This window comes from Sturnus vulgaris, chromosome 3, assembly GCF_052056855.1.
Source record: "Sturnus vulgaris isolate bStuVul1 chromosome 3, bStuVul1.hap1, whole genome shotgun sequence".
Classification (NCBI taxonomy): domain Eukaryota; kingdom Metazoa; phylum Chordata; class Aves; order Passeriformes; family Sturnidae; genus Sturnus; species Sturnus vulgaris.
This window is the reverse complement of record NC_142245.1, coordinates 110898553-110917853: the sequence shown is the minus strand read 5'-3', so window position 1 is coordinate 110917853 and position 19301 is coordinate 110898553. Positions and strand designations below refer to the sequence as shown.

The 19301-nt window shown below is 39.5% G+C and overlaps 1 protein-coding gene across 1 annotated transcript in view; it reads right to left on the bottom strand.

Annotated features, from left to right (window-relative positions):
• Positions 1 to 2782: 2782 nt before the first annotated feature.
• The window catches only part of TFAP2D (transcription factor AP-2 delta), a 48824-nt gene continuing 32305 nt past the window's right edge, over positions 2783 to 19301 (bottom strand). The window contains exons 6-7 of the mRNA XM_014872902.2: positions 18004 to 18117; positions 2783 to 4057 (exon numbers count right to left, since the gene is read on the bottom strand). Of these exons, the coding sequence (XP_014728388.1) occupies positions 3838 to 4057; positions 18004 to 18117 (334 nt within the window). The 3' untranslated portion in view covers positions 2783 to 3837. The remainder of the gene's footprint in view (positions 4058 to 18003; positions 18118 to 19301) is intronic.

Here is a 19301-nt window from a genome sequence, read left to right as displayed (position 1 = left end):
GCTCTGCCAGACTCACCTTCTAAGCTTAGTCAGCACAAGAGCTGTTTGTACTCAAACAGTGAGTAACACCTTGCTCTAAAATATAAGTTTGTAGTTAGTCAGTGTGTTTGCTCCATGAGTCATTAGCTAATAAATCCAAGAGTCAGAAGCTGGTCTTTGTGAGTCAAATGTGCCAGGACTTAGGATAAGGAGTAAGTTCAGGGACCTACTTTATATGTTTTGAGATAGGTGGTGGGAAAGGTATAACTCATGCTGAGCAATGCGCTGAAGCACAACAGGATCCAACTACTCAGCCAGCACTTGGGTTATGAATCAATTTTTGGGGTCCAACAAAATCATAATGACTCATTGGCCTGGCCATGAAACTTTGGAGACTTTTCTCTACTCCTTTGATGGTTTTGACATTGAATAAACACTTCCATAATCTCTTAAAGGAAGAATTTTTTCCCCCTCTTTTTCTGATCAGATAAATTCCCAAATCAAAGAGGTACAAGTATACTTCAATCTGACACCAGAGAGCACCCACCAACTTAAAATCATGAACTTCCTTCAGGTTTCTCTAGGTGATGAACGTGTTTTGAGATGGCAGTGTTTCCACAGAGACAAGGACTAAGAAAATAATAAAACCCCCAAAAGCACACCATGGGAACATGGGCATGTTCCCATGGACAGCATGGGAGTGCAAGTGGATGAGAACCTAGGCTGAGATTTTAACAGGATCATCAGTGAATTCATTGCTTAAGACATTACTGAAAGTTCCAATGTTGAAAACTAAAGACATTTTGACACCAAACTGCTCAAATAGCTAGTTCAGCAGAAAAGGCAGTAATAATTATTGTTTGCTCCATAAAATTATTAAGTGCAATTAAAAATAGAAAATAAAGAGCCTGTCAATGTCAGAAAATATGCAGCTACATTTTACAAAGAATTTTGCTATTAAAATGTGCTAAAGCAGAATATTTGACATGGAAATAGAAACAATTTCTTAATGGTAAGAACATATAGCTGTTCAATCAGGTTGAATCAGATCTGTATGGACTCTTAACAAAAATATACAGGGATCATCAAGCCAAGACTTGGAAGTTCTTGGAAGCTTGAAGTGTGCTCAGATTTATTAATAGTAATAGATCAAAGGGTAATCCAGGCCAAAAATAATCTGTTGCCTGCAGAGCAGACAATCATAGTGATTATGTAACAGTGAGAGTCACAAGCCTTGAAATAAATTATTGTTGGGACCTTGGACCATATCCTGAATAGGCAAATAATTCATATAAGACTGTATACATAATATTTCCAATGTTAAGCATTTTAATTTGACGGTAATAAAATGCTGCTTTCCCAACAGTTTCACAGATTTATTTACCCAAACATTTATTCCTCCTTCTCCAAGAAGTTCATATTTTAGTGGAAAAAGCTGAAAAGGATTTTAAAAAACTTTTCCATATAGTTTTTGCCCAAACAAATTCTAATTTAAACTAAACCACATCTTGAAATAGAGGTTCAAATTAAATTGTTTTACAGCACATATTTTACAGATGTGGCAAATCTGCACAGCTGACACTGTCAAACTTTTCATTTTTCCCTTTCCTCTCCCTCAGTTTGGGCAATAGAAAAAGCAGAATGAGTTTCCTTTTCACTTTTAATCATGGTTACCTACGTCCACACCAAGTATTTAATGTTCTAGGACAGTTCCACAACGTTCCTGCTGAAGACATCTCTGAGGACTGTTCATTTGATTTTATCATTTCTTCAAAAGCACTAGTAAAAATTAATGAAATTCGTTCAATAAAGTTAAATTTTTTGAGGCACTTATCTGATCTTGGGGTATTAAGGAGATGGAATCCCATGGAGATACACCTGTTTCCCTCAACACAGGATGGTGGCTGGATAGCACTAAAGCAGGCATCTGAGTTATACACCTACCCTGAGCAAGGACAAATCTGGACAAAAGCATAGAATTTTTTCCCCCAAATTTCTTTAAATAAACAATCAGGGACTCCTTGTTTTCTAGAGTGCTTTCTCCTGGTGATGGCAATGTCCTTACTGACCTTGAGAACAAGAGCATCACGCCATCATTGCTCTACTGCCTTCCATAATTTGAAAAGTGAGGGTTGTTTTGCTAATTCAGTTTGATTCCTTGCATCTGCCTCTAAGCACCTCAGCTATTTGTTGCAGTCCCTAGGTTTAGTCTAAAGTGTTCATCCAAGGTGTAATGCACGCTAACAGCTTCTAGAAAGTGCAAATGTGTGTGACAGCTTTTGCCACCCAGTTATCTAGTGCTGTCTCTGGGATCCTCCATCTCCTCCTCCAGGTGAGTCCAGTTCTCCTAAAGGTTTCACGTCATAACTGTCACAACTCTGTGGCTGTCTTAGATACCTAAAACATCTCAAATGGCTCTAAACATTTACACATGGACAACTATATTTTTTCCTACCACAGAAAGAGTTTATGAATTGTCCCTTGGAAGAAAAGGTCTGGTTCTGCTGATCTTAAAGAGAGTTTAGATGGACAACATCAAGCCCTTCCAGTAATACCATTCCTTCCTAATTTTCTCAATAAGGTGATGTCAGAGAAACAAGAAAAAGAATGGAATAAAGGTCTTGTTGAAGAAGGAGTTAGAATGTGACTGGAAAAAGTCCCTAGACTCAGAGTCTTGAGCTCAAGACTATACCTCCCACGTTTTCTGTGTGAGGATGTGTGGTAGGTGGTAAAGTAATATTTCAAAAGTACATTAGCAAGGTTATTACCACTCAGCTGCTGTGGACTAAGCCAATCTGTCCTATTTGTCATTTTGTTTTTATTTTATTTCCATTGAGTGGATTCTGTTAGACCTCTGCACCTCATCTGGATTTATAAAGACAATAAAGCTGCAGAAACAAGCTGTTGAAGAAAAGAAAGCATCATAAAATCAAGGCAACACAAAAGGTGACTCTAATTGCCTGCACTGATTGTGTTGAACAGAGACCCAGGTACGGCAGAGTGCTGTGGGACCAGGGGCTGAGAAAACAGAGGACAGAAGCCCATGCTGTCATTTAAACTGAAGTTCACAGAGGTATCAGGGCTCTTACTGAGACTATCAAGGTTTGTTTTCCTTTTAGTCTGCCATGCTCTTTTCACAAGAGACACCATGGCTGCTGCTTCAATGGTCTGGACAGATTCCCAACAGGTTCTGGCCTCATTCCAGCGCAGCTTTATTGTACATTCCCATGTACAGGACGGTTCATTTGTCCCATGACCCAAGAATTCCTCTTTTTCCAGATTTCCATATTGTTTTCCCAATGGTGAGCAGATCAGGCATTTCCAATGGACCAGAGGAAGCCCTTCTTCCAATCTATCCAGCATGCAAGCAAAGTCAGGATGCTGGAACCGGGTGTCCCACAACCGATGCATTGACCCTAACCCTGCTGCTGGAGAAGAAAGTGCTTCAAATTTCATGTGCCACCTCAGCCAAGTCCAGAAGTGCTTATAAAAAACAGTGTTAGTGTATCATTCAGAACAATCAAATACTACGTGCACAAAAAAGCAGTTTAGAGCAACATAAATTTTAAAAAAGTGACAATTTCATCACACAATTACTGTACACTGCTGTTCTTAGGGTTGAATACTTTCCTCTCGCACGCTCTCTCTTTCTCTCTGTTTTAATCTTTCTTTTTTATTTTCTTTTTATTTTCTTTTTACTATTTTTTTCCTTTTTTTCCCCCATCCCCTTCTTTTTTTTTTTTTTTTTTTTTTTTTTTTGGATTCGGTCCACTGGAGATAAATTGCCCTCAATGATATATATATTTAAAAAAAATATCAGCAGCAAGACTCTCTCGAAATAGATTCTGTTTGATGTAGCTAGTCTGTCTTTTCTGTTTTGCCCTCTTTCACAGCAGCCTCTGAAGTTTTCCGCAGGGGGGCTTTCTCCGAGTTGGCGTGTCCTTGGCCGGATTCCGCCGCTCCTCCGTTTTTGTGCGATGTGTGCTTTTCCAAGTAGTTCAGCATTTCACTGAGAACAGTTTGGAAAGTGCTTAGGGCAGCACATATTGCAGGAGTTCCAAAACCATGAGTGATCAAACTACAAACGGGAAGGAGACAGAAGGGAAAAAAAAAAAAAAAAAAAAAAAAAAAAAAAGGAAAGAAATACACACACACACATAAATATCAATGCGCTCACAAACACCGAGGAGTTTACAGTACGCTCATTTTGCTATAGTGAAATTCAAGATTTGCTCCCTAAACTATTTATTACCTGTGGGAGAAACAGAAAAGAAAGGAATAGAGCCAAAGAGCAGACTGCATACAGCTTCAAAGGTTGTTTTTGGTGGAGCCTCAGTTCTGAAACACCATGGGACACACTCTCAGCAAGTGCAGACTGACACAGGGCTGTTGACTTCAGAGAAGCCAAGACAGAATCCATGCCCTTGGCTCTCCAGCATTGCTAATTTTCCAGTGTCATAAAGTTTGGCTCACACTTCTTGGGTAAATAAAAGGAATTCTGTGTGGTTTATTCACAATTCTGGATCATACCTGGTTGACTTGATGATCCTGGAAGTCTTTCCAACCTTTATAATTCTGTGATATTATAGCTCTTAAACATAACCTGGTTATTCTACATGAAGATATGGCTGCATCTGTACTAGGAAATTCAGCACAGCCAAGGATACCACCTCCACCTCTCAGCACAACTGGCATGATTTGGCCATTTCATTGCTGCTAAACTCCTGGACCATCCAACTGGGTGAGATCTGAAGTTCCTGTTGGGAATAGACCCTGGCCAATACCCTTGGCCAATATCCATGCTCAAGGAATTAACAGAAAACGTTTCACATAGGGCTGGTTTAGCTAGGCTGGATTAATGGACAATCCTAACCAATTACTGGCAAAAATAACACAGTCCTAACAATGCTTCCCTGGTAGTTAGTGTTGAATTTACTGGTATAGATTTGTCCTGTTGTACCTTTCATCTAATCATCTACATAAGGTGTTTTTTAAAATATTGATTTTTTATTGCCATTGTTCCTGGCTGCAACCTGTAGATCCAGAAGTGTGCAAGTTTTCCACGAGTCCCATCTCTTGGATACCATCTCTGTGAAGAGCATAGCATCTTGGAATGGTCTGGGTTGGAAGGAACCTTAAATCTCACCTCATTCCACTCCCTGCCATGGGCAGGGACACCTTCCACTATCCCAGGTTGCTCCCAGCCCCTTCCAACCTGTCCTCGGCCACTTCCAGGGATCCAGGGGCATCCACAGCTTCTCTGGGAAACCTGTGCCAGGGCCTCTCCCTCCTCACAGGGAAGAATATCTTCCCCATATCCAGCTCTGCCCTCTGTCAGTGGAAAGCCACTCCTCCTTTTCCTGTTACTCCAGACCCTTGTCCCCAGTCCCTCTCCAGCTATCATGGAGCCTGTTAAGGCACTGGAAGGGGCTTTAAGGCTTCCTCAGAGCTTTTTCTTTTCCATGCTGGATAATCCCAATCCTCTCAGCCTTTCCTTGTAGCAGAACTGCTCCTGCCCTTTTACCATCTTGATGGACTCCTCTGGACTTGCTCCAACAACTCCATGTCTTTCCTGTGTTGGGGACCCCAAAGCCTGCAAGACTGCAAGATGTCCCAACTACCACAGGATATGGCATGTGGCACTAGAAACCAGTTTTAGGCAATTGATTTTGGTGCCATTTGCCTGAATATGTGTACAGTATAAGATGGTCATGAAAGGGCCAAAATACTGAAGCAATTATGGGCAACCAAGTTGTCCTTCATGTTATAATGATTTATTTTGATAAGTGGGATGCAAAAACAAAAAACCCTGCCTAATCCTCCAAATTTTTAGTTTTCATTTAGAACCATAAATTTAAAATAATTTCAAAGGTTGAAATGCCATTGAAATTTTTCAAGAGTGATTTCAGTTATTTTAAACCCACTCAGAGAAGAAAGAAGATGAAAAGAACAGAAGCTAATTTTTGAGTTTGTGGGCATTTTTTGAGAAATCAATACTTTATATTGGTTTGGGTGAGGGGAAAAGAAAACCCACATCACTGTGATTCTGACAAGCATAGATAACTGTTTTCCATTCCCTGCCAGTTAAGATTTTGTCCCCACAGTGACCCTCTGGCTGTCTTGGGCACCACATCAGTAAATCCTGATCTGATGCAGAGACCCACGTGAGGGTCAGAAACAGGAATATTTCACTTCAGTGACTTGTCTCCTCTGCACTTTGGCTCCTGAGTCTTTCTGGGTCTTTTAGGAAAGAGTGAAAATGTAGGGACTAAGGGGAAAGAAGTTTTACAGGACATGGACAATTGGTAGGATGCTTTAAGTATCAAAAAAACCCATATGGAAAAGGCTTCAAGATATTTTTTTGGGTCACCTTTCTGTCTGCTAGATATGGGAATCTTATTTGATAGGAAAGCTGGTATCTTAGGGAAGATACCAAAAAGATGTGAATTCTGACCAAAACGAGTGCTCAGTATGGAAATATGTTTTCATTTCACATTAGGAGTGGCATAGTCTTTTATAAGAGGTCTCTAAAAGGCTATTTACAAATAACTAGCATTTAGAATGTTTATCTATCAGTCTCCAGACACTTTTCAGAGCAGGAATTTATATTTATCCCCAGTTAGTAATGTGAGGAAAATGATAATTAAATATTTACAAGTAATATTTTGCAGACATCAATTAATAATATCACATAAAGTTTGGATGCTTGAAGTTTGGACTTGTATCAATATCTGGATCTTTATAATTTAGCATTAAAAAGAGGTAAACATACCTCAGTTTAATTTTATTTTCTTTTTAGGTATACCTGGCATGGCAGAAATATAAAAATCATCACCATTGTAAGTCATGCTCTAAATAGTTGTAAAAACTAGACCAGGAGTAGCATATATATGAGTATTTTAAGCCCTTTCAAGTAATTTTAGGAGTCAGGTGATTTAATGATTTTGTGTTGCATTTTGTTTTAATTTCTGGTCTTCAGAAGTCCAGAGAAAAGCAAATGGATGGAGTTTGCAAAAACAGAAAGCAAGAAAAAGGAAATTAAAGGTATTCATTAGTAGTTATGTTATTGCATGATTTTTATATTGCTTGTGTGATCTTCTGGGTCTTGATTTGGGGAACTGACTATACCAAGATATAAAAATCTTTATGATCTTGCAAGTAAAAGAAACTAGTGTATGTATTACAGAAGATGGCAATATCTGCATTCATTCATTCATTCATTCATTCAATCATTCATTCATTCATTCAATCATTCATTCATTTTCAGTAGATGCAAATCATATAATCAGAATCATTTAGGTTGGAAAATACCACCAAGACCATCAAGTCCCACCATTAACCCAGCACTGCCAAGCCCAATTCTAAACCATGTCCCCAAAAGCCACAACCACGTGATTCCTGAACACTTTCGGGTTTGGTGAACCCCCCATTTCCCTGGGCAGCCTGTTCCAACACCTGACCACTCTTTCAGTTAAGTTTTTCCTGATATCCAATATCTAAATCTCTCCTGACTCAACTCGAGGTTGTTTCCTTATGTTCTATCACTTGTTACCTGGTAAGAAAGACTGACCCCCACCTGGTTACCATCTGCTTTCAGGGCATTGTAGAGACTGAGGAGGTCAAGTAAATAGTAAGTTTAATTGGAAAAGAAACTTTCTGGCCTACAATTTTCGAAACTTTAAATTTGGGAACAAAAGGAATGATACTGTGTTCGTTTGACAGCTCAATAAACCCTGAGAAGTAAAGTGGGAATACCACCTTCAAATCTTAGAGGGATTATCTCAGAACCTCTAGGGGTAGGAACAAACTTCAATGTTCTGAAATGCTGAACAAGACTGTAGAAAACACCAGAACAGGACAAAATCTGATATTAAGGTACATAAGTGTAGGGGCCAACTTGTAGGTGTAAATATCAACAGTGCCAAACTCCTGTTACCATCAAAGGGGATTTAATGTAGATTCCTGTCTGTAAGAGTTTACAGTGTTTTGATATGTCCAGTGACATCTGGAACATTTGTACAGATTAGGATTGATATAGGATATAGGACTGAAGTCCAGCCTGCTTCTAGATGTTTTAACACTGGGCAGGTTACACTTGTGCAGCTCAAATTTTTTACACAAATGAATTGATCCCCGGGGCTTTATTCAATTACAGTCAGAGAAGTCTGGAGAAAGAATTAGCACATTAAATGGATGTGTCTCCTTTATGGTGAGCTGCACCATTCTCCTGGCTACACCGAGGGCTCCATCCTAAATAGAAATGTGATTTGGGTGCTATTTGAGATGTTCTCTGGTACCCAACATCTATGTCAGTGAACAGGTAATAACACAGAGGAGTTAGAGGGGACTAGGACCTTTTTAAAGCAGCAGTGGACTGATGGAATACCTAATAGCACCTAAAAAGGCTCAGCTATATCTTGTCCTAGATCTTCATTGACTACAAGAGAAGCTCAGGCATCCAGCTTACATAAAAGCACCAAGATACTGCTACTTTATCCAGAGCAGAATCTGAAACTTCTGGTTTAAAAACTAATCCTCATAGGAAAAGAATGTTTTGGAGTGAGTAAGGGATCTATTTCATTTACAGTTTAGCCTTTTAGTTACCAGTAATCATTAAATATGGCAGCTCTCACCAACATAGCCTTGTGTTTCTTATTAAAAAGCCAACTCTTTTTAGTGAAATGGTGCTGCAGAGTCTTGTGGTAACTCTGCTTTCAGTTCCTGATGAATATATTCCTCCTCACAAATGGGGATATGCAGAGCCTTTTAATTTTCCCATGAAGCTTATTAACAGAAATAATTTTATAGAAAATTTCTAACCAGCCCTTCTTGCCAAGCTCCTGTGAGGGTGTATTTTATTAGGCTCACTTTAGGTAATGAGCATGAAAAGGCCGAGAGATATTATCTCCTACTTTATCTTACATTTCCATCAGTTATTCCCCTTGCTCTAATTTTGGTGGTCTTTACTCCTCTGCAAGTTAAAGGCTTTGAAAAATCCAAGAAAGTTGGATAATCTCCTTTTGCTGATGAAAGTAAGTTTCAAGTTTGGGAGAAAATCTGATTTTACATTTAAATCAGACATAACAGACAGAAGATTAATGGCAAAGCATTCAAATGTGTTTCCTGAAAGTCAAATTTAGCTGCCTGATTTTCTAGGCTAATTGAGCTCACACTGAAATTGGCTCATTTTTGGTATTCTCCACACCTATGAAAGGAGTTGCTTTCATTATCATACTTTCATTTGGGTTTATAAGCCTAAAATTAAACATGGTGGTTTCATAATGGAGTCTTCTGAGTATTCTCAGCTTTGTAGTGCATCCCACTACAGCTCCTATAAAACAACTTTATTGTTCTGAGAGGCAAGGCTGAAATCTCTGATTCTGGTGTTGGAGAGCTGCAGAAAGAAGGCAATGAATATCAGGCCAACACATTACAAAGCCTGGTGCTTAAGGACATCCAGACCTGCCTGTAATTCTGCCCAGTGCTATGATGCAATTATGTCTGCTCATGTTTTAATGATGGCCTTACTTAAAAGTGAAAAGATCCAAGTGTGCCTGAAGGCTTGGAGTCTTGTTTGGCAACCACCTCAAGGACTCCTCCATACCCCAGGCTGGTGAAGCTCCAACATGAAGTAAAAGAAACAGCTTCCCTCTCAGTGGGGGGAGGAAGAGGCCATCTGCACGGAATGTTTACACCATCATTTTAAATAAATAAGCCCTTTAAAACAATAATAATGAAGACAAAGCAACCTTGAACTTAGTAGTCGGATTTTCTCAGAACTTTGACAGTGAAAATTCAATGATTATCTGAATTCAACAGCACACAGCTGATGACAGATGGTAAGATAAGATATGACGTTTAATGGCCATAAAGAAAATGGTAAAATATCTGTACCTCTTCACTGACACAAGTAACATCTGAATATAGAGGTGACAATATTGACTTGGAGGTGCTTCTGTTGGTTTCAGGGTCTCTCTTGTGGAGGTTGTGCAGAAAGTTAAGTGGTGATAACTGTACTTCAGAAGCTCAGAAGGTTTAACCATGATACAAGTTAGACTGATAATCAAAAATCAAAACGTGGGCAGTGTATATTACAGGGATAAGAACTCTATAGGATTAGAGTAGCAAACAGTACAGAAGTTGCCTTCAAACAAGGCCCTCATGTTTTCCTTCTGTTCAGAGTGTATTAAGGACATGTCCTCCTAAGCAGATGGACCTTCTTCTACCATGTGTAAAAGCCATGCAGAAAGTAGGAGGAGAGTGTTAGAGCTGATGCCCCAAATTTAAGATAATCTATTTCAGATCTGTACATTTCAGACTTTGGGAGTCATTTTCCACACTAAGAAGAATTGCCCAGGCAACAGATCTGAAACTTCCAAAAATTGTGGCGTGTTTCTGAGCTGTAGACCAAAGATTAGACCATTTAGTGGCTCATCTTTACTTTATGGGAAGGCAAAGAAACAGATGATGTTCATTCAATTTACTACCATCCATGAATTTTTCCAGTGAGGAAATGTAGCTGAGAAGCCCTATTGCCCTCCTCAAATGAGAAAGACCAAGAATGAACATTTATAAACGTGCTCATGACAAAGTGCAATCAATTTTGTAGCCTTTTAATTTGGAAGGGAGGGGAGCATATTCCTTTTTGTTTTGGGAAACATGAGCGTGCCTTAAATGCTCTAAGAAATCATAAGTGCTGTGGTGAAAATCCAAGCACCCCTCAAGATGTTTTCCCTTTTTTGAAGAATGTTTTTTGGGGTTTTTTCATGATTATGTAGCCTAGTTTTTAAAGAATCAGGTTAAAAAAAACAAACATATTTTCATCTGTTTTCTTGACTTCATAAGTTGTGACTTTAAAGGTATTATACAACCTATGACAAAAACCTATAACAACATTATAAATCAGAAAGGATTTAGTTCATCAGGAGAGCAGGACAACCTGATTGAGACCTTACTATGGAAAGATCAAAGAAGAAATCCCTTGGAAAGGAAGTGAGGGAAAGATCCCAGAAGAAGGCACTTTAACACTTATGGTAAATAAAGAGACAAGGAAAAAAAATTGAAAAAATGGAAAAAAGAATGAAATAGTTTTTTGCTCCCTAATGCCTCAGCCTCAGCGTTAGGCACCAGTGTTGTCCCTCTCAGTTAACAAAATCCAAAGATTGAGGGATCTCCTGGAAATCAGGGAACTCTAGAGGGCACCAGAGGCGTTTCACCATAAATTCATTGTGCACCAGGTTTCTTCCAGTCCCTGCATCCAAACAGGAGGCTGCTGCTGTGAGCTGAGATTGCTGGAATTACGAACAGAAGCTGCTCTACTTCCTGATAAGCAAAGAAGTGTTAAAAAAAAATAAAAAGACAGAACAATGTATAAAAGGGAGTGAGCACATCTTTGAAGGCAACCCACAGGTAAGTCTTTGGGCTTGGCTTCTTGTTTCAGTTTAAAAAAACACGCTGAGCTTCAAAACCCATTTCATTGCTCCGTTTTCCCCCTCGGAAAGAAGAATGTTACTTCTCACTGCTCCCAAAGTCTGAGACTGGTTTCTTGTCTGTCACTTTTCGTGTCACCTCGTCAGCATGATGCCAGGCACTGGCAGGAGGCTGACAGCTCCAGGCTCAGTGAGGAGCTAAGTGACAAAACTCTTGTCTCAAACAGTTTCATGGGAAGGGCGTTTCATATCAGCTGGATGGCTCGACAGAACACAGAATAATCCATGAGGATGCTGATTGCTTTCATTACCTAACTTTAGTATTCTGAACCTATTATTTTTTTGTGTGTCTGTTTTTATAAGGTTTCTGCGGTGAAAGAAGTGTCACTTACAAGAAAGTTGTCTTCTCTTTACCATTCTGCTGTCTTTATCTTTTATATATAAAATAGAAGATCTGGGTGTGATTTTGCATCTTGATGAAATGTAGCCTTGAAGTTGAAGGATCAAAAACACCTGCAGTAATCAGTGGATACTCTCCTTTCCCTACTTGATGGATGGCATTAGTAGGACATCAGAAATTTCCAAACACCACAGATCCCAAAAGCACATGTAGAAGATGTGTCTATACCCAATTTTACCAGTGAAGAAAGTGAGGATAGAGGGTGTTTGATGAGGTCAGGGAGTCTGTATGTAAAAACCAAGAAACAGACACAGATCTCGTGAGTGTAACGTCAGAAAGTCTTCTCTTTGAAAGGTTTATGCATTATAGTTTTGGTTTTCCAGCACAGAATGTGGGTCATTTTGATGGGTTTTCTGCTAACTCTATTTTACATGAGATTTTGTGGAACTAAGAAAAGAATTCTGCTAAAAAATTAAGAAAATAAAAACAAAAAACCAAAGCTGTTCTGATGCAAGCGCAGGTTAAGAAGACAAAGACATGAAGACAAATCAATGTGACTTCCAGATTCCTGGCTGAATCTTAGATATGACAGTGAAGTAGAAGAGAGAAGAAGGTATTGCTCTCTCCACTCAACAGAAGAGAAAAATTATCTAAAATAATTTTTTTTAATTACTGTCTTATTGATTTGGATATTTGGTCCAATTGGAGGGGTACCCTAAATGCTCATCTGAGTGGAAGATGCATGTGAAACAGGATGTCTCTTCACACCTAAAACAACCCTAGATCTCCACAGTCACCAGACAGGTGAATCACTCTATGGTTCTTATACTGAAGCTGAGGAATGCTGTTGGTTCACCTTTAGCTGCATTGGCAAAGTGAGAATACAGAAATTCCTCAGGTCATGAGTGATCTGGCACAGCCTGGCCCCATCTCTGTTAGTCAAGCATTTTTACCTGAAAGTAGTGGCCATGCCTAAGCTTCCAACTGAGACAAGGCTGACCAGTGCCTGGCAATCGTTTGGGACAGAAAGAGGTGGTCTTGGCCAAATTCATTCAAGGAACCACAGAAGCATCCAAACATTACAACAATTGTGGTCCAATGTCCAGGTCTAAAAGTCACACAGTTCATCAGGTTAATTTTTGTGTATCTTTTAGGGTGTCTTAATTTCTGTCTTCATTCCTTCTTTGGAATGTGATGGAAACACTTCCCTTCTGCACAGCAGGAAACTCTACAACTGAGAATAATTGGTTCATCTGGTCTGGTTCTCTGCTCTGGAGAGGGCTGGATGCACTAAACACGTGGGTAGTGCAAAAATATCACAGAGATGAGTGATATGGAATTATGGATATTTCTCATACTGACATGCCTCAGATCTACCTGCACAGACCCATCAGGAAAAGGATGGGGTTTGATGGTTGTGTTGGTTAACATTGTTCCACATCCAGCAGAAGAACCTGTTGATTGCAATGTCACCATTCAGCTCTGCTGATTTAGAGGCAGAATTATGTTGTTGGGGGTCATCCAAGCCTCAGAACTACCCGTGCCATAAAATCTCTGAATGTGTATCTCAGAGCTCTTGTGTCTGTAGGCAGATTTGTCTTCACCTGCTGCAGGTCATGATTACCTTGATTTACTATTTCTGGGCTTTTCTAAAGTGAATTATTCTCAGTGTCTTGCATATGTTTTGTTCACTTCTATCCTATTGCTATCTCTAAGCATTACAATCTTTTTTTTTCTTCCCACCTTGGACAATTGAAAGCTGTCTCTTATTTTCACAGCTATTTTACCTGATCTGAATCCAAACCCAGTGAACTTACAATGCTAAAGAAAGATTTATATAACAAGAAATGTCTTTAAAAAAATAGAGATGAAGCCTCAGTTTTACTGACATCTGTAGGATTTGAAACTGGTTTAAGTTTCATGAGAAATTAACTCCCCAGCTTTTCCCTCTCCCCTACATGTGTACATGCATGTACATGCAGAAGCCTCACATATTCTGGGGAAAAACCCTCTGAATTATAGGTAATAGAAGGTATTAAAAAACCCCTTAAATTTTATGTAAGTATTTTCCTTTTCTCTTTCATTTTCGCTTGTCTTTCTTTTGCTCTTGCTCTTCTCACTCTTTACTGTCCTGATGATCCTCTTGGTCTCTCCACTTTGAAAGTAAACAGTGAGAAAAATAGGTTCCTCTCATTAAAGCTGTAGAAATTTCTGGTTCTTTTCTAGTACTGATATGCTGACTTTGCTCTCTTTTGTAGTAAACTTAAAAATGTTTCGTGCAGATCAACCTTTAGAGGAAAATAAAGAGACTCTCCTGCATCTGGACAGAAAGTCTCAGCACTTAGTAATGGAAATGCATTTTCCAGGGTTTTCTTGTTTGCTCCATGACTTCATGATGCATTTTTCCTCAGAAACTGGGGGTGGGGTAGCTCAAGTGGTGACTTTTAGGCCAGCTACAACCCACAGGACTATTTGTGTTCAAGGTGTGCAAGACCAGGTTGAGTGGGGCTTTGAGCAGCCTGGTGTGGTGGAAGGTGTCACTGCCCATGGCAGAGAGGTTGGAACAAGATGATCTTTAAGGTCTTTTCCAACCTTTCCATCTCAAAGAAGAGCTGAAAGACTCATTGGGCAGCCCTGCAACACATCACCTCTTCTTGAACACAGACTTATGTAATGCTTGGAAATCTGAGCTACCCCGACGTTTGGGATCCAGCCCTGGGAAGGCAAGACTTCCTTAAATCTAAATTTATAACACAGGCTGAGCTGTAATAAGGGCTGGTGCTTCTGGGATTTCTGAATTTACACTTTTATTGGTGATATATATGTACCACTGTGCCCAGGAATAGTTTGGGTTAGTGCTAGTCAGACCAGGCATAAAAAACCCCAGAAATTCTGCAGATGAAGAGAAGCAAGGATGGCTGGTGCCTGTTCTCTGGCACTACTTTTATCTGCTAGTATCAATATATTTAAATTATTTGAAGTTATCAAATAATTGATAAGCCTACTGATAAGTGAAGTTATCAATGGAACTTCTCTGCAGTAAGATCCTCTAAAATGCATTGAAAAGGGAGAAATGTTGAATGAAATAAACATAAAACGACCCTGGCTCAGGTTGTGCACAATATTTTCTGCTATAAATTTAAGGGTCTGAATTGTCTGTTCATGATTGAATAATATTGGAAAATCATTCCTCATGGAGCATTAAGCTTTTTGAATTCAGGTCAGATGAACATCTCAAACAGCAGCTGCACAAACAGGGGTGTACCAGAGGTGTACAAGAACTCGTTTTTTTTGCATAAAGTTATGTAAAATCCAGCAGTTTTCAGGCCCACTGGAAGCTCCTTTGAAGATTTCCTGTTTTGTGCTTTGTGTGAACTTTTGTTTTGGAGTTTGATCAAACCCAACACTTCTGACCCCTTCATGGCGACTATCCTGTATTTCAGGTTGGACACATGTACAGATCTCAATGAGCTAAGATTCAGTGGAAAAACTTCAGAGAGAAGTGTGAACTTGAAGATTTAAAACAGAGGAAACGAGAAAAACTGCTTCTATCTGACCTGTGCCAAGCTGTGGACCCTGGTCTTAATTATTAACACAGAACAAGTAACATCACGAGAAAGTGGAGTACACAACTCTACACTGAACGGCTGTAGGGGAATTTATTCCTAAAGAAAACTCCCTTTCACCCCAATGTAGTAGAGGCTGGATCCAATTCCACTGCAGATATCCAATGTTATAGCTATTCAAAAAGTCTTTCAGCATTTAAGAACTTATTTTAATAATAGACATTTGTGTGATTCCTATGATTTTCTATGGTCATAAAAAAATCTCTTCAGATTTCTGACATCATATCATAGAATCATGGAACAGTTTGGGTTGGAAGGGACATTAAAGACTCTCTAGTTCCCCCATGGCAGGGGATTAGAACAAGATAAGATTTGAGGTCTCTTCCAACCCAAACCATTTTATGATTCTATGATATTTAATCTCAAGAAGACAAGTAGGGGTTGAGATGATCTGGCTGTGAGGACTGATGGACTATGGGGATGAGAATAAAGATTTTTATGCCTACATTAGGTTTAGCTGTCCAAGGTGTGTCTAGTGTGTAGTGGTTGGCTAATCTCCCATTCTGGTGGAATGGGAATCTAGACCAGAATATTCAGCCAATGGAGTTTGGAGAGAAATTCTAGTTACACTGATGTAGACATCTATGTTAGAGCTGTTTAATTCAGATTTCTTGAGCTATACAGGTGAGATTCCTGGACACTATGGCAGAAGATGTACAGCTGGCTGCTGTGGAGCTCCTAAAGGCATCTGAGAAGAGTTAGAAGTCCAGGTCAGAAGCTGATCTGACCCCAGCATCTCTACACTAGCTAGAAAAGGAATATGGTCACAGCTCCACCTCTGGGTCTGGCAGCACTCATCATTCCCTGAGCACAATCAGAGAGTTTTGTAGAGCTGACAGTTTTGTAGCTGAAGCCTTCATCATTTTATCCTGACTGCTATTTCTACTTTAAACACAGGAATCCTTGGGGATTAGCCACCTCACATCACATTTCCTCTGTGTGCATGTAATAGGGAATTATCTCTTTGTCCAGAAGCTTAGATAGCTCATTTAAATGCCTCTATGATCATTCTGCATAAATAAGAATGTTTCTCTTGATGTGCACATGTAGTTGGTTGTTTTGGAATGTGTATTATGGAAAATATACACACACTTGGGTGCTCTGTACAAGCACATGCACAGCACTGCTTGAGAGTAGGAGTGGGGTTGTCCAGATGTGTTCTTACACACATAGGATGCACACAGATGTGTGTAAGAATAAATAGAAACATCAGGAATGTGTGCATTCGTGGATGGGGAATTATCCTTGCCTCTCCACACCCCAACAGATGTGTGGGAGAAGTGGGATGGTGGGTATTTTGGGGATTCCACTCAAAGTCTGAGAGACTAAGCAGTAATTATCACAGCACCTATCAGAAAGTAAATAACTAACAGATGTTGGGATATTGGGACATGGAAGTTGTCAGTCCAACCAATGAAAAAAGAGTGGCTCAGCTGGTTGTGCTAAAGAATATACAGGACAATTCTAAGCCTTTATAGGGCTATGAAACTTGCTTAATATTATGGTCTGTAAACAACTCTCTGGCACAGTTCACATATTTTTTCATATATTAGATAGTGGATGGAAAACATTAACAATCTGTAGCCTCAGGAAGTCATGTATTCCCCTCTGTGGCAAGGACAGGAGCACCTCCAGGATGTTTCATCAAACTTATCTTTGATAGATATCTTAGATGACCCCACTATTTCAAAGTGGCCCTCTGGAAGATCCCACCTCACTCATGGCTGTATCTGACACATTGCCTAAAGCAAAAACATGAAATCGCACAGCAGCTCCTGAGCTAATAAATCTTTCTGACCCCAAAACATCTATGCACTTTTATGCATAATTAGGATAAAATTCTAATGAAGTTTGGACTTGGTGTGCATGTACAAGGGGTCTTTGTCTTCAAAACAGCTCCTAAACCAGTTTAAACCAATACATTAAATATTGCTCAAGAATTGAGTCTAAATATATCATCAGTCTGGCTTTTTAGTGTGAGTCAACTTTCATTCTCCCAGATTTTTCTAGCGTGTTGTTTGGAAATTAGTGCAGTCAAATTGTTTTGGTAGGTAATGTACTTTGAGGCCAGCCTGCTTTGGAAGCCAAAGAGTTAATAAAATGTCCTGTTATGACACTGTCAAATTATGTCAGAAGCATAGAGGAGCTTCTGGAACTATTTATTTAATTGGAAAGGATGCAACTTCTTCTTCCTATTATTTCTACTTTGATTAATTTACATTTGTTCAGAACTTGAGTTTCTGTTCTTCTGGATCATCCACTTATGAGCTGTGATTTGGCTCACATTTAAAGCAAGACAACTTTCTGGATAGGTGGGGACATTTGACCAGCAGATGGAGAAAATATCTTATTCAAACTCAGACTGTGGTCCTAGAAGCAAGGTGAATGCAGCAAACTTGAGCTACATCGCTGGGCAAACCTGCACTTTTATTAGGCACATCTAGCAGGGATTAGGAATGTTAATTAATTTTTTGCATGTCTTTTAGGTAAGGGAACAAATACCACTAAAACTTCATATGCAGTCTAAATCAAATATATGGATTTTTACTTTCCCCTTTCAAAATCATACCTGAAATGTGTTAAATGTCTCTGGATGTCGAGGTCTAATATTGGAGTTGGTCTGGAGGATCCAAGGGGTGATCTGTCTTGACTTAGAAGGTCTTGGAATTCTTTACATATTTGTCTAAAAGGAAAATGGAAATCCTTCAATAAAACAGGTGTAATTCTTCCCATAAAGCTGATTCCCAAAACACTCCCACCTTATCCTGAGTGATCTCACTGATAACAGAATTGCTTGGCAGAAGTGTTGTTACAGAAATTAAAGACAAACAAATCCATCTCTGGCTTCCCTGCCCCAAATTCTCAGAGCCAACAACATACAGAATCTCCTGAACAGGAATATTTTCCCTGTGGAACCATATTAATGCTAACATTTTAAAATGTGATTTCCCCCCTGAATAGGACCCAGTTTGGCAGTGTTAAGTCTAGCTTAGCTTGCTTACATTGGCAGCAAGGCTTATGGTTAAAGGAAATGGTGAAGTAGCATTAGAATATGCCTGAAAAGTGTAAATTACTTTATTATTTAGTTTGTGTAAATACATCAATACTTGTACATGGGCTTGTGTACATTGTGGGCACTGCTTTATCTGTAAGTTGAAGTCCTGGATATTTTGGACTTGCCTTCTTGACTCCCAACCCTTAAGACAAAGGGGTTGTGAAGGAAGGACCCCTTACAGTGAGAATTCAGGGTCTGTCTTCTCTGGTCTCCCACCAGCACAGTAGCCCATCTTTTCTAAAGGATGGATGGGTCTTACTCTTTCCCCTCTCCCACTCAGTCTTCCCTGATGCTTCTCAGGATGCCTCAGTACCTGGGGGTCAAATTTATTCCCTGGAATTCCTCTATATAGGACCTAGCAAGGAAAGACCTGAAAATAAGGCCTTTTTATTCTTGTGTTGTTGTATTATTGTTTGTAAATTAGCCTAGGAATATTCTACCAACAAACCTTTAAAACAAAAAACCAAATCAGGTCCATTTAGCTCATGTCCTCAGAAGAACATTACCTGGACCATGGATGAACAGACATCACTTACTTTCACTTGGTTTATGATTCAGTTACTTGGAAAAAAGAAAGGGGACCTGTCCAAATTAGCACAGAGTTCTCCATTGCCTGTATTGGAAATAAAGGTGCTGATGGGGGATCAGGGGGGCATTATCACCTCCAGATGATCAGGACCCTCAGCTGGGACCCTGATCTTTGTTGGATTAACCTGGTACTGGTCACAGTGACTACATATAGCCTGGTAAGAGTGACACCCAGTGAAGTGTAGAGTGACAAGGGTTACCCTCACACCTGCAGACCATTTGTC